The sequence below is a fragment of the Lampris incognitus genome, chromosome 10 (genome assembly GCF_029633865.1).
Source record: "Lampris incognitus isolate fLamInc1 chromosome 10, fLamInc1.hap2, whole genome shotgun sequence".
Taxonomy (NCBI): Eukaryota; Metazoa; Chordata; class Actinopteri; order Lampriformes; family Lampridae; genus Lampris; species Lampris incognitus.
This window is the reverse complement of record NC_079220.1, coordinates 19,069,562-19,085,526: the sequence shown is the minus strand read 5'-3', so window position 1 is coordinate 19,085,526 and position 15,965 is coordinate 19,069,562. Positions and strand designations below refer to the sequence as shown.

The 15,965-nt window shown below is 42.2% G+C and overlaps 1 protein-coding gene across 1 annotated transcript; it reads right to left on the bottom strand.

Annotated features, from left to right (window-relative positions):
* Window positions 1–1,681: 1,681 nt before the first annotated feature.
* arl6ip1 (ADP-ribosylation factor-like 6 interacting protein 1) lies at window positions 1,682–13,074 on the bottom strand. Its single transcript, XM_056287631.1, has 6 exons — window positions 12,910–13,074; window positions 10,053–10,186; window positions 8,820–8,939; window positions 7,032–7,149; window positions 6,290–6,374; window positions 1,682–2,767 (listed from the first exon to the last, which is right to left on the bottom strand). Exons 1-6 carry the CDS (start codon window positions 12,943–12,945, stop codon window positions 2,649–2,651), a joined length of 612 nt encoding a protein of 203 aa, XP_056143606.1. The 5' UTR covers window positions 12,946–13,074; the 3' UTR covers window positions 1,682–2,648.
* Window positions 13,075–15,965: the final 2,891 nt, after the last annotated feature.

Genomic DNA, 15,965 nt, shown 5'->3' with positions numbered 1-15,965 from the left:
GGTTAATCCAAGCGAACGACATTGACTCTAGAAGACAGATGAATATTCGAAAACTGGGTCTTTTATGTGGGCGTTTCCATTAAAGTACTCTGATTGGTACGTGGTGTGACGCTTATCTCCGTATTGAATAAATGCTCTGTAACTAGCCAGCTAGCTTACGTTAGCTGTAACATTAAGTCTCGTGCCGGCCACCTGACATATTGGGGGAAAGAAGAAATGGCAGTGATCAGTCAACACAAACAAAACCTTCATGTCTCGACCATTAAAACATGTCGTGAAGGCAGGAAAATCATGGGTAAAATATCAATGTCAGGTTTCCATTAACACAATTTACAGCGGATCTGTGAAAACAAGACTGTTATAGACATGTATGGGGATAGTGAGTAATTGAAGCTAATTGCACAAATCTACCCACAACTTCCCCTTCTTCTGGTTTCGACATCATGTGGGCCAGGCTGCAAGGGACACAACAAACCCTCAGGACGGCAACGCCACCTGCTGGACAACATATCGGAGCCAGCACAGCAACCCTATACCCGCTTGCTTACCACACCAACCCAGCGGCAGATCCACACAGCATAACATTCTCACAGGCACCCTTTATGTACACACACAGCATACGAACACAAAAGTAGGAGTGTAAGGACCCGAGTCCAGCCGGATCAGACTTGGATTTCAGGGTTTTAAAGCTCTAGCAAGCCTGTATAACAATAAGCTCATAAAAAGGTGAACTTGTGATAAATGCTGGATGTAACAATATACATGACTCAGCAGTAAGCGGATATGGAGTCACTGCACACGATGCGTGTTGTGATGTGAAGGTGAAGAGCCAGCCTGCTGGTCCAGGGAAGAGCAGGGGACCATCAGGAGACAACATGCTGTGGGCCATGCGGTGAAGGAAGACCGACTGCCCCATCCCAAGACTCTACTAGACACACAGCTGCCATTATACAGTCATTCACCCTTTCCTGGACAACGGCATGCCATCTGCCACAAATTGGACATTTAATGGTCTTGAAAATGTACACTCAACACTGAATAGCAATGCCTCATCTTTCCGCAAATTAACTTTAATACTTTGGGTGCAACTTGTTTAACGTCACATTTACATCACAGTGCAGCAAACATGTGACAACTCGCCTCACATCTTTTACAAAAAATAAAAATTAGTGCCCTGAAGGGAAAACAGTGTTGACGGTTGTGTGTGACATGCAGCATCCCAGACTGAAGCCACAATTAAAAATTATACACACACACACACACACACACACACACACACACACACACACACACACACACACACACACACACACACACACACACACACACACACACACACACACACACACACACACACACACACACGCATGCTTAGGTAGGGAGAAGTCAAGCACTCAACTCTGGGATGCAACAACACCTATGTTGTCCACAAAACAGTAACGAGACACAAAACAATTAGGTGCTTAGAAGGGAAAAAACCAAAAACCGTCAAATGACTTTTTTTGTGCTTGCATTGACTAATAAGAATCAAGCATCTAACACAACTTAGTGAACTCATTGACTTAAGTCCTTCCTCCTTGAATGCAGGAACAAAAATCAAACAAGCCGTTTTGCATGCTGAATTAACCAGAAGTCTCCATTCTGCTCGTTCGTTTCACGACAAAACACAGTAAAGCTGAAATGAAATTGATTTAGATCAGACTTTATTTGTTCTCTGTAGAGAGCTCCAATAAAACATTTCCGGTAGAAGTGAAATGAAGGACAGCGGTATGACGAGAAAATAAGAGAAAAAAAAAAAAACAAAGAGGAAAAACACAACAGAGAAAACTTGACAAGAACAGAGAGACAGGCCTATTTACATGGTCACCCCAGAGCAGAGAGTGTAGGAGAGTGAGCGGGGGTGGACAAAGTAAGAGCTGAAGGACCGGAGTCCAGATAGCAGCAGTACAGCAGTAGGCTTGCATCTATACAAACGGCTCCCCTCCTGGCAGAGAGATGCCAGAGGAGCTCTGCTTTGACTCCAGTTTGATTTTTCCAGTGCTGTATTCAAATCCAACTAGCGCAGGATAAGCCCTAAAAATAAAAACCTCTAAAGGCCCTGTCTAATGCAAATAAATGTCCACATCAGTAACACGAGCAATCTATGTGAGGCTAAAAGTGATGCAGTATCGCTACAAAAAAAAGCCCTGCTCAGTAGTCGCTTTCTTATTCTATAAATAAAATAAAGTAGTTTAAAAGCATTACTGATGTCTTACAACACATACTAACCAAATAAGAGAAGGGAAGACCAGGTTTGTGCATGTGAATGCTAGATGTGCGTGTGTGTATTGGTGACTAAACCCATGGGTATGGTCTAGGAACACATCAACCTTGAGTTGGTGAGAAATACAGTGCTAGAATTAAAAAAGAAGTTCCATGTGGTAAACGTATGGGAATTCAGATAAACAAAAAGGGAGGAAAAAAATATCCCACTGGGTGAGTTTAAATTTCAGTGTGGCCTTGGTCTAAGCTCTGTGGCATGACTACAGAAGCAAGAGGCTGGCTTTTTTTTTCCTTCTTCCCGACTTCTTTTCAATAAAACTGCCTTATTCTGCGCAGTGGTTCAATCCTTCCAATATCCCCCCTCCGTCTTCCACCTAGTCTATCATTCACTCATTCTTCTTCTCCTTCTGTTTCAGCAGTTTGTTGATCTCCCTCTTGGCCATTGCGGTGTATTTGGAGATGATGCCGTGCTGGTTCAGGCCAGGCAGGAGCAACAGGAAACTCACTGCAGGAAAATAGAGACTTGAATCCATCACGAGTCCTTCTCCATTCAAAATCTACTCTAATAAGAAGTGTTCAGTGGTGTACAAACTACAACACAAGGGTAACAATTCGTCTGTATATTGGAGATACAGTGCATCCGGAAAGTATTCACACCCCTTCACTTTCCCCACATTTTGTTATGTTACAGCCTTATTCCAAAATGGATTAAATTCCTTTTTTTTTCCTCATCAATCTACACACAATACCCCATAATGACAAAGTGAAAAAGGTTTTGTAGAAATTTTCGCAAATTTATTAAAAACAAAAAACTGAAATATTGCATGTACATAAGTATTCACACCGTTTGCTATGACACTCAAAATTGAGCTCAGGTTCATCCTGTTTCCACTGATCATCCTTGAGATGTTTCTACATCTTGACTGGAGTCCACCTGTAGTAAATTCAATTGATTGGACATGATTTGGAAAGGCACACACCTGTCTATATAGCAGCGGTCCCCAATAGGCGGCCCGCGGGCCACGTCCGGCCCGTGACGGGTTGATTTATGGTCCACGAGAATTTTTGGGAAAATGCCAGAAGGAAGATTTTTTTTTATTTCCCTACCAAAAATTTTTTTTTTATTAATTTCTTAGTAAAAGTAAGACTAGTAATATATCGAAAAATAGATGAAAAATCTCTGTTTAAATTATAATACCTGCAACGTATCGACACCAAAACAAACTAACGAACAACATGCTGCTGGAGGTTGAGTGGCCCATGGTTTTAAAAGTGGCCCTAAAAGTGGCCCGCTATGAAAAGTAATTGGGGACCCCTGCTATATAAGGTCCCACTGTTGACAGTGCGTGTCAAAGCAGAAACCAAGCCATGAAGTCAAAGGAATTGTCTGTGGACCTCCGAGACAGGATTGTATCAAGGCACAGATCTGGGGAAGGGTACAAAGAAATTTCTACAGCTTTGAAGGTCCCGAAGAGCACAGTGGTCTCCATCATTCATAAATGGAAGAAGTTTGGATCCACCAGGACTCTTCCTAGAGCTGGCCGCCCAGCCAAACTGAGCAATCGGGGGAGAAGGGCCTTGGTCAGGGAGGTGACCAAGAACCCGATGGTCACTCTGACAGAGCTCAAGCATTCCTCTGTGGAGATGGGAGAACCTTCCAGAAGGACAACCATCTCTGCAGCACTCCACCAATCAGGCCTTTATGGTAGTGGCCAGAAGGAAGCCTCTGCTCAGTAAAAGGCACATGACAGCCTGCTTGGAGTTTGCCAGAAAGCACCTAAAGGACTCTCAGACCATGAGAAACAAGATTCTCTGGTCTGATGAAACCAAGATTGAACTCTTTGGCCTGAATGCCCAAACATCACGTCTGGAGGAAACCAGGCACCTCTCATCAACTTGCTAATACCATCCCTACAGTGAAGCATGGTGGTGGCAGCATCATGCTGTGGGGATGTTTTTCAGCGGCAAGAACTGGGAGACTAGTCAGGATCAAGGTAAAGATGAATGGAGCAAAGTACAGAGAGATCCTTGATGAAAACCTGCTCCAGAGCGCTCAGGACCTCAGACTGGGGCGAAGGTTTACCTTTCAACACGACAACGACCCTAAGCACACAGCCAAGACAACGAAGGAGTGGCTTCGGGACAAGTCTGTGAATGTCCTTGAGTGGCCCAGCCAGAGCCCAGACTTGAACCCCATTGTACATGCAATATTTCAGTTTTTTATTTCTAATAAATTTACAAAAAATTCTACAAAACCTTTTTCGCTTTGTCATTATAGGGTATTGTGTGTAGATTGAGGAAAAAAAAGGAATTTAATCTATTTTGGAATAACGCTGTAACATAACAAAATGTGGGGAAAGTGAAGGGGTGTGAATACTTTCCGGATGCACTGTATAAACCTCCCCATCCAAAAAGGATACATGACATTTAGAATGCAACCTCACTACACACCAAATCCAAGAGCCGAGAGCTCCGTTCTGGATAGGAAGTAAAGAGTGTTGTCATTTCAATCACACTTTCCTTTAAGTCTCGAGAAACCGGTTACAACTGTCATTTCTACCCTAGCCTCTTCTTCAGTCATCCTTTGCTGTGGGGGAAACGTGATATGTCTCAACCTCTCCCTTCCTGTCAGTGATTAGTCAGCACAATAAAGCCCAGGAGGGCCCTGCCACCAGTACCCCTACTTACCACACACCACATTCCCCGAGAATGACTGCAGTTCTCTGGCTGATAGACCTGTGGCTTACATACATCATTTCATAAAAGGGTGGAATTCAAGGATTGTTTCCAATCTATTTCATACTCATTGAATTTGTCTCCAGTGCATGTTCCAGTTCCTTAAGATGGTTGAATGATAGAAAAAATAATAATAATAATAATAATTTTGTATTACCTAGTCCAGTGGCAAGAATTTCCATGCTGTTGTGTCACACAGCTATTGAATGAACTAAATGGAAAGAGGTGTAGGCGGGTGTGTGTGTGTGTGCTTTGCGTGCTTGAAAGCCTCTCCTTCAGGGAAGTATTGAGCAACATTAGTGACAATGCACTGCTGAGTCAGAATACCGAGAAGCTGAGTTGTAATAGCTGGCATTAGATAATGGGGGGAGACAAAGCAACTCCCTAATTATGTGGCGCCATCTCTTCTGAGAGTTGAAACACACCAGAAAAAGAAAAAAATTTTTTAAAAAAAGTTGACAGATTTTGTTCAGACTGCAGACAAATTGGATGCGTTTCTCAAATCAGATCTTTAAGACAGACTGTCAGCACTGTTATTTCTGAGTGATGGAGCTCTATCATTTTGCCATCCAAACAATCGCGCTGTCGAGTCGGGGTGCAGAACGCCTCCGTCATACCAAACAAACTCAGCAACAGGAAGCTGGTATACATTGTGACATTCCGTGCTACAGTCATGGCGGGCACTCTGGATTTCATGTCTTTGTGTTGCCTTGCGAGTGACACAGAACAGCATCTGAAATCCAATTTGGGCAGCCAGGGTGTCCGGACTTGGATGCATCTGCAGAAATCTGATTGGAACGGCATTTCAAACCACCTCAAAATGTGGTTTAGATCCGATTCGCATTTCATGTTTTTAGCTGTCCAGACATCCTAAAATCAATCTGTAGATGCAAAAGAAAAAAAAATGCTCTGGCAGTCTGAACAAAGCTTTGCAACTGCAAAAACAAAAAAAGCAGCTTTGTAGTCACACCCACCCAACACAAGAAAAACAACTTGAACACTTCCTACCAGCAGTGTTAAAAACAAATTCAAAGCCGTTTCCCACGATGACCGACAGCGAAAGAGAAACCCACCTCCAGCTTTTCACATGATGTGACCACAATGACATCTGCTCTTTAATAAACTAATGCTGCCCGACTTACAAAGGAAAGCAGGATACTCAGTGAATAAGCCTGTGTGATTCTCATACATACATAAGCATTGGCTCGAGCAAGCTGCATGAAAGGGATGACTGATTTGCTGAAACTATCAAGTGGCCTTGTCTGTGTGAAGGCGACAGCTAACTTCTTACCAATTAAGTAAGTGAGGAACAGGTTGTGCACCTGCTGTCCAATCCAGGCCACTGCCAGCAGGCTGCTGATCACTGAGGCAAAATACTGGGGGGGGGGGGGGGGGGGCACAGAAAGAAAGTATGTCTAATCAGGACATTCATTCAACTGCATACCCAACGCACTCCCATCAAACCAAGGAGACATGCCATGCATTCATGATAACATCCATGCATTCTTAATAACATTTGAAAATGTGGTAATACTTGATTACATTCCAATAATACCAGTCTTATGAAAAGGACTTAACAGGGCCACCATTGACTGGTCATGAGTAAGAACAGATACATAGTTTCGCTAACAATATTCAGGCATTTCTGATAATGTTGGCTGTACTGTGAGCAGCCTGTAACCCAGTTAATGGTCTGCTAAGTAGAGCAGCAGAGTCTGATCAGCTGACTGAAGACACATTTAACTGCAGCCTAGAGAAAGTGTATATACGTATATATCTTTGTTAAAAGAAACACTCAACAGTAGGGAAAGTGATATGTATCTCTCACACACACACACACACACACACACACACACACACACACACACACACACACACACACACACACACACACACACACACACCCACACAGAGTCATTTACATGCCGTTTCAGAAATCTGATGTTTAAGACAAAAACGCACAGGCTTTATTCCAACCAATTCCCTTTAAATATATCATGTGTGTGTGTGTGTGGGGGGGGTCTAAACAATACCATTTTGGGCTTCTCCTCCTTGAGGGCAAAGAGGCGCTTCCACCAGCCAAACATTCTGCGCTGGGTCTTCACCAGGTTGCCACAGATTTCATGGAAACGCTGCTGCTGCTCAGTGGTCCTGTATAGAGAAAGGGAGTGAGGAGGGGGCAGAGAGAAGGGTTTCAGCTTGATGTATCCAACGAAACTTGCGGGGGGGGGGGGTTATGTTATGTAAGCTGTGACAACATTAGTGCTTTCTGTCATGTCGAAAGTGCTGAATTAGGATGTCATCCTCTGTGTCGGTAATCCTTGTTCGGTCTACTGAAGATTACAAGACACTGGACAACTACTTGGTACAAAGGCCAGGAAATCTTTCACATGGGGGAAGTATTGAGGTACTTCAAACACAATAGACCAAAATTATTTTTACATATGGTGTCCCGATATGAATAAAATGGGAGTCAGCCTCATACTAAGAACAACGTTGTGTAAATCAGACAAGGACAGGAGAGGCTTTTAAGAGGGGAGAGCTAAGGACAAGTTGGGGAGATGCCCTTTATTTTCTGCTTAGCAATCATTCCCTATTTCAGGCCAAGAGACATGGCCTTGGTGACAGCGACCCAAACAGAGACCACAACCAGACACTCAAATAGCCCTACCCACCCACAACACTTCTTAACAGCCTCCCATTGCTGGCCTTGCAAGCTACAGGCTGAGTAACTGCCTGAGACATACAGTAAGAGCATGGCCGATGTTAAAGAATAGGCCTTGCCCTAAAACCCAGCGGCATAGCGGTCAAATGGAGAAATTCTGTAATAATTAATCCCCCAGTTTATTTCCTGCAAAACTTTACCCAGCCAAAATGTCTGTTCTGTGAACTCCATAAACTACTACACTGTAAGTGTATCAAAGAGAGAAAACTGCCTCACCTTCAACCCTTATCTACTTGTCTAATGAAGACATACACATACTTGTACATACACACAGACATACTTGTCTAATGAAGACATACACACTGTCAGCAGTATGTTTCTATGCTGCTCCAGTTTGAATGTACCTCCCACCTTTTGATGCTACATCTTGTAGGATGGTAACTCAGCCTACGGAATGTGAAGCAGCATGGAAGTGGGGGGCGAGGTTACGTACTGGGCACAGGTCAGATAGTGACAGACACCCAACATTTTGTGCCAACTGCAGGCTGTCAATCAGTCCTTCCTTTGGTGTCTGGTTCTCACCACCAGACACATACCCAGGGGGAAATTACTGTTATATAAAGGGGAGTACACAGGCTGGGATATATTGAGCGGGTATGCACTGGGTGGATGCCTTATAGGACTGACTTTAAGACTTCAGCCATTACCATAAAGAATAATCTCTGTTTGTGTAAGGGAGACTCAAATGGTTCTTTGGCTTGAGAGTAGTGCAAGAAGCAGGGAGAAGTGGAATGCATGACCGAATTATATGAAAGAATTTAGGCCCCACTAATGCTATAAGAGTGTTAATGAAAGGGGAAACTAGGACATTTCAGGTTATATCCAAAGGCTTCCTCTTTGGAACAGATATTTGCTAAAATTAAACGGAACATGAATAAAAACCTTTCAGCTCCATTTCAACAGTAGTTAGGATTGGAGAATAGAGGTGGTTGAAGTTTTTAACCTATCATAAATTTTAAAAAATTCAACCCATGGGAAAAAAAAAACCCCCACACACACAGTTTTATGAATATGGTGAATTTTTGTGCCTATATTTTGGTCAAGACTCGCCTTCAAGCATCATTTCCAAACCTCCTATCCCACTTAACATTCTCACCACTTGTTGGAGCCGAAGACGCGTGGAGCAAGGATGGGCACCAAGTAGTCCGCCAGGCATAACAGCATAACTGTGCAGGAGAGCCCAGTCAGTACAGATGGGTCCAAGTAATAAATCAGCCTGGAGGGAGAACAAACAGAGTCCTCCATTTTAAATCATTTAATAATGGTTTACTTAAAATTAGCAAGAGGACGATGAAATTATCCAATGGTTGATGGACAGACGCCCCCATTGAACAGTTTAGATGCCCTTTTTTTTAATATAATAATAAACCTTATCATTCGCAGGGCTTGTGATTTATAGTGTTCTTCCTCTTCAAAAGACATGTCTGACCAATGGGACCGCTGCACATATTCATGCTTGAATTCTAAAATAACCAACAAATGAATAAAAAAAATTCTGAAAACTGAAAGCAAGATTACTGGAATGGCTCAAACTCACTTTTTACGAATAGATCTGTGTGTACAAAATAGTTGGTACATAAAGGCCTTATCCTCTCAGAATTGCAAATTCATAACTGCCTCATGAATTTTTAAAACCGCTACAGATACATTATCAGGAGGAAGTCAGATTGTCATTTCTAGGCCGAATACCTTAGTGCTGACTAATGCTCGCTGTATAAACATTATAAAATGCCATCACATCATTCAAATTGTGTGAACACCACCACAGATAACCAACACAACATCAAGCAAATTCAAATAGCAGCAGAGGTGCAACATTAAAACCCCTTGATAACAAGAAGAAGCACAAGTACAGAGTACAGAATGAGAGTGCATGTTAAAAAAAGCTAGCAAAATGGGTTCAACACAACCGATTTACTAGTAAAAAGTTAGGGTTTGTAGTCTTTGTCTGTTGAACCATTTCGACATTTCATGAACTACTCATTTTGCAACCTAAGCTCATTTGACAAAATCTAATCCCCTTTAAAGTTACTCGACCCTGAACAGACATGCTCTTATTGCTCACAACTTACAATTCAAGTACACAAATGCTTAAGCATCACATTGGCATAACCTTTGTTGTCAATGTCTCAAAAACAAATTGGAAGTAAAATAAGCTTCCTGTTTTTCACCTTTGCCCTAAACTTTGGAAACACTGACACAGTGAAGAAAAACAGATCAGTCCATGTGCTGTCTAAGTGATGATATGTTAGTTTGTGGACTGTCGCAGGCGTACAGAAACATGCATGTCAAATATGTGCAGAGCCGTCTGTAACCCTACGAGACTCACATGAACAGCATGGTTGTGGCGGCCATCACAGCCCCAGGGAACCAGGCCTTCTCCCACCGCAGCACCTGGTCCCCAGCCAGAATCACCTCCCCCCAGCCCTGCAGCTGCTCCTCCAGTTGGGCTGTTTCCTGGGCCTGGAACCACACAGATGTAATAGATACACGCCCTCACAGCTTAGCAATGATGAGAGACCAGATTAGAGTACATCAGACAACTACACTAGCATCTTCTTTCTTTTATTATCTAAAACACACAGCTATAAATAAAGAAGCTGGCCACTTTATTGGGCATTGTATTCTTACAACGAATTGTATTTTTACAATGAGTTTGTTCTCTGCATTTAACCCATCTTCTTGTACAGGAGCAGTGGGCAGCTGCAGCACCCAGGGACCAACTCCAGTTCTTTCCATAGCCCTGGTCAGGGGCACAGACAGGTGTATTAACCCTAACATGCATATCTTTTTGATGGTGGGAGGAAACCAGAGCACCCGGAGGAAACCCACGCAGACATGGGAAGAACATGCAAACCTAGGACGGCCTGGGGTTCGAACCCAGGACCTTCTTGTTGTGAGGCAACAGTGCTAACCACTGGACCACTGTGCCGCCCTAAAGTTATGCAATGCACTTTGTCACCTATCAGCAAATATGGTGAGTTAATTAGATGTGTGCTGCAGCTTAGGTTGACCAACTGAAACGGTATGTATCCAAAGCCAGCCAGAAGCCACAGTTACAAGCAATATAATTGGTCACTTAAACTGGCAGTATACTTGCTGTCAAAAAATAAATTCATCTGGTTTGTGCAGTCAAAAGAACACAATGCAGAAAAACAAATAACTGGCCTGTGCCAGGTTTTACATACAAACCCAACTGCACAATTACAGGGAAATTTAGTCTTCACTGTAAATATGCTGCCAACTTTAGGGCCCCATATCTGACAGACAGACCCCCATCACAACTTGTCCTTCAAGTTCCATGCTAGGTCATTGCTAAGCCACACGTGGTAGTACATGCACATTATTCTGGAACTGATGCAACTGGAGGATGCAACTTTATGCGAGTCAATTTAGTCCAAATTAAGGTGCCATTATTACTATTATTATGAGCAATTTAGTTGCATTTTATTGTCGATTTGTTGTCTACTATTGTCTCAAGATTTTTCATATATAGTCTATTGAGTAAAAGACACCAGTATTGAATAATAACTCTGACCTTTTCACAAAGTTGCATGGAACTACCATAATCATGCACTCATTGCTAACCAATCATCAACCTACATTTTGAGTTATGGCCACCAATACAATCAGCCAACTCTTTTCTAGTCATATTTTCAGTTTGGTGCATGGTTGTCTTGGACTGATGATCGTAGCAGTTACCTGTTGCATCCATCAGTCAGTAAAATATTATGAGAGATAAAGGTAGTGCAGGTTGATAAGAGCATCAGTAAAACTCAGCTAATACGTTACCTAGAAAAATATAATGGATCCATGTACTATTCTTAATCAAATTCCAGAAGTCGTCCAGAGGGACCAGTTTAGTCAAGTAGATTATGGTACCAATTGTGCTAAATCATGCACAAGATGGTGGACACATTCGTGATTAGACATGTTGGAGGATGGTCACGTCAACTGTCTGCTAATTGTTAGGATACCAAAAAAACAAAAACTGATCATTTTAATATTGCAATCACTAATCACTTTTATGGGACAATGTTAAGGTTGTCAGACACATTAAATCCTAATGCTGCCAAGGTCCCTTAAACACCAAGTCACCAACATCACATTCCATCTCTGTAGATACTGCTACTGGGTAAGGAACTTCAACTACGCCAAACCCTTCCTGTTGATTGTGAAAGGGAACTGATGTTCATTCAAGGAACTCACTTTTTCCATCCTGTGCCCAAAGGCAGCTTATTAAATATTTGGCAAACATGAAAAACCTGACTGTCCCCACACCTTAAATTTTTTTTAAAAAATTGGGCTTTAAACAACGATACCATCTAAACATACAGTGCTGATCTCTACAATGATAGTTTTGGGTGCTGACTTTATCCGCCCCGTTTAGTTGAGCTTTTACACCCAATTGTATTTTATTATCTTGAGAATGTTTGATGTCTGAAGGCATCATTAACGCATTTTGAAAATCTACGCAGCAATGCGTGTCTTGTAACTTGATCCCAGGAGTAAGCAGCAATGTGTGTCTAGTAACTTGACCCTAGGAGTTGTCCTCTAATAAAATCCAACAGTGACAACAGCATAGCATGCATCTATTTACGATGTCGTCGTGATTTGTAAAAAGCAAAAAAGAGATATCTGGTTGAATACGAGATCGATACTATGGAGACTCAAGTCAACAACGTGGACTCTGAACCCACGTAGTGAGAAGCCGGGGCCGTACTGGGGTGTAACTATCCCAGGGGTCGAGAGAACGTTTGATCCGCGTTATGTAACGTTTACCAGACCACCGCTGACAGATAAGCAGACGGCTAACAGTTAGCCGCAACATCCAAGCGCCAACACAAGCTGTCAGATTGATAACGTAAGGCATTCTCGTTAGTCAAGATGGTCGGAGGCAGTAGACTAGCAAATGTCGGCGTTAACCACTGAACAGCGGGAACTAATTAGGTAAAATTTCAGATTATGTGCGATTTTTATCGTCATCGCAAGCTAAACTGGCGTTAGCTTAGTTTGAAAACGGTAAAGGTCAAGATAACTAACGCCATTCCACTAATCATCCCAGACGCAGGCCTCGACAACTCGGCCGCAAAAAAAAAAAAACAAGTTACTAACGTCGCAAACACAAAGACGTAGGAAAACTGGATTAGTTCAAACGCACTTCTTACTAGTCGGTTTATACTCACAAGGATGTTGGCACTTTTATTGTCTCCTTCGGCCATTATTACGACTACGGGTGGTTAGCTCTCTACACAGATTTTCGTTATTTGGGGGGGAAACCAGCAAATTTTAGGAAACGGCCCCGGAGCAGAGCAGCGTGCGCCTCCTCTCGCTTCACCGTCACTAACGGACGAGCTGTTAGCCGTCAGGGCGTTTTTAAAGCTGCACTTTGCATCTACGGAAGCGGAGGGCTTTCAGGGAAATGTAGTTCACAGCGGCGAACCCTTGCAACGCAGTCCCGTTCAAATACAAGTAGGCTAGGCACACAGGGCACTGGCGAAGCCTAGGCATATAGCGCACAGGGGGTTGTCATATTGCACTCCTGAGATGAAAATGCAGCTGTCCACACAGGGGTATTGGATTTTGGTCCGCATGAAAAGGTGTCACATCTGGCCACGTCCCTTTTGAGAGCCGTTGTCTGTCAGGGCCTACGGAACCGATCTACACCTCCCCCCTTACGCCATGCATAGTTGTGTTCTTTAGCAGGGGGCAGAATCTACGAACAAACCATGTTTGGATGAAGCGAGTCTCAAATGGTACGCACTGAATGTACTGTATTGAGACGTTTTGGCAACTTAATGTAGGCCTGCTCACTCTTGCTAGAGTGATGCTACAAAGGCTGAAATAATTAATCATATTGTATGTGAATTAGGCCTGTCAGATAGCATTTGAAATTCGAATGTACATTCGAATTATGGTAATAATATTCGAATTTGAATATGAAAATATGAAATTCGATTTTTTGTAATATATTTTTTAATATATTTTTCCCCCTTATTAATATTATTATTATTAATGCACACACGTTTAAATGGAAATAAATGATGGTTTCGTGAAACGTATTTTATGAAAATAAGCATAGCCTACATCCGTAGTAAAACCGGAAATTAAAAAGCTCTTGTCAGTTCCCACGCCGAGCGGGCGGGCTCATAGAACACAGGAAATGGCGGAATCCGAGAAGAACGTTGGCTGTGACCCAAGCGCTAGCACTAGCACTAGCACATCTCCTGCGAGAGTCATTCATACTCCACAACATCTGAGAAGTTACGTATGGAAATTCTTTGGGTTTTGGGCTGTTAATGGGAAAATCGAAGAGAGAATATATCCACACCTCGGGAAGATGGCTCAGAGATACCTCGCCGTGCCAGGGACATCCGTGCGCTCTGAGCGTGTCTTTTCTGATGCGGGAAACATGGTCACCAAAAAAAGGAGCGCTCTCGAGTCTGAACACGTGGACGCTTTGGTTTTTCTCGCAAACCACTATTAGCACAACTTCTCATACTACTACAGTGAGTAGGACTCTTGATTTTATTTTTTTAAGCCCCGTGGGTCATGGATAATTTACTATGCCTATGTTACTTACGGTAAATTCGTTAACACCATCTGGCCTTTTCCTAGTCAGATTTATTTTACCTGTATGTTACTTAGAGTAGGCCCTAGTTAACATCATCTGGCCTTTTCCTAGTCAGATTTATTTTATGTTTAGGGGTGCTCAACAACAGTTTTTGGACTAATATGTGCGGACAATGTGCTGGAGTTGTATGTTGTCATAAATATGCTGTTAATAAAAACACGGGCTACAATAGACTTACTCTCTCTGTATTGATTTTTGGGGGTGATATGCAAAGTCAAGGTATTCGAATGCCATTCGAACCTCAGTGTGTAATATTCGTTATTCGTTCGAGGCCTATTTTTGGCATTCGTTCACAGCTCTAATGTGAATGGAGTATGTTACAGACTACTGTTGTGTCTGGCTACTCTATAATGATTGTGTGATTGGGGCCACATGGCAAAAGTACACATTCTAAGATCAATCTTATAATTCTGAAACTCCGAATTCTGAGATTTAAATAAAAATTCTGAGGATAAACTTGGAATTATGGGAATAAAATTCAGATAATAATTTCAGGTGGTGGGATGTCATGTTTTTAGGGAGGCTTGATGCATGAAATAGCTTGAACTGTTGCAAACTGAATGTATGACATTATGATCAATTAAGTCATTGTAATCTCTGTGTGCGTGTGTGTGTATGTATGAATTAATTAATTGTAAAGCGCTTCGAGTGGTTGTTGCAGCTAGAAAAGCGCTGTAGAAAATGCAATTTGATTGATCGATTCACTGGCCATCGGCGATCTCAACGGCAAACAAGTTGTAACAGTCGAAATGGTGAAATGTACCTTTAAGACATGGACGTACTGTGTCGCCTAGGAGCGACGTCATTTGACAGCGCCTTTGTTTCTGCCTTGGAGCAGCGCGCACGCTAATGAACGGATGAACATTGCCGAGCTATTGTTTATTTTGCCTCTCAACTCAACAGTAACGTTTAGGTTACGGGTGACCTCTTTTTTGTTCATTTATGTATATAAAGCGAGAGTGTATGGTTTTCTTTATGTTTATTTATCGGGATCCCCATTAGCTGTGCCCTAAAGCACCGCCAGTCTTACTGGGGTCCACATAAAAACAATACATGTAATACATACATACATACATACATTTAATACGTACATTTAAAAGCAAGACAGAGAAAAACAAAACAAACAGAAATAGCAAAAACCTACATTAAACTTTACAGTACACATAAGTCATCATCCAACAGCAAAGAGACATACATACATCGTTCCAATGTACAAACTGTTGAAACCATCCAGGCTATAGAATTCGGTTCGAATCACGCCTTACCCTGTCTTGTGTGTGTGTCTGTGTGTGAGTAATATGTGTACGTATGACCATGTATTTTGCATCCTACAAATATAACATTCCAATGTGTTTCTTTATTTGCTTTCTAAACATTGATTTCTGTGTCAATTTAGTCATCGGCAGTGGTAACGCATTCCATGCTTTCATTGATCTATATTCTACTATACACTTCAGAAAATTAGTGTTTGAAAACCGGCCGTCTGTTGCCTGTCTAGTGGCATACAGTGCATCCAGAAAATATTCACACCCCTTCACTTTCCCCACATTTTGTTATGTTACAGCCTTATTCCAAAATGGATTAAATTCCTTTTTTCTCATTAATCTA

Excerpts from the sequence above, each read along its gene's own strand:
- arl6ip1 (XM_056287631.1), bottom strand. The coding sequence starts at position 12,945 with ATGGCCGAAGGAGACAATAAAAGTGCCAACATCCTT. Across the intron at positions 10,187-12,909 it reads ATAAAAGTGCCAACATCCTT|GCCCAGGAAACAGCCCAACT; the intron begins GTGAGTATAAAC and ends GTGTGGTTCCAG. Across the intron at positions 7,150-8,819 it reads GTCTTCGGCTCCAACAAGTG|GACCACTGAGCAGCAGCAGC; the intron begins GTGAGAATGTTA and ends TTCTCTATACAG.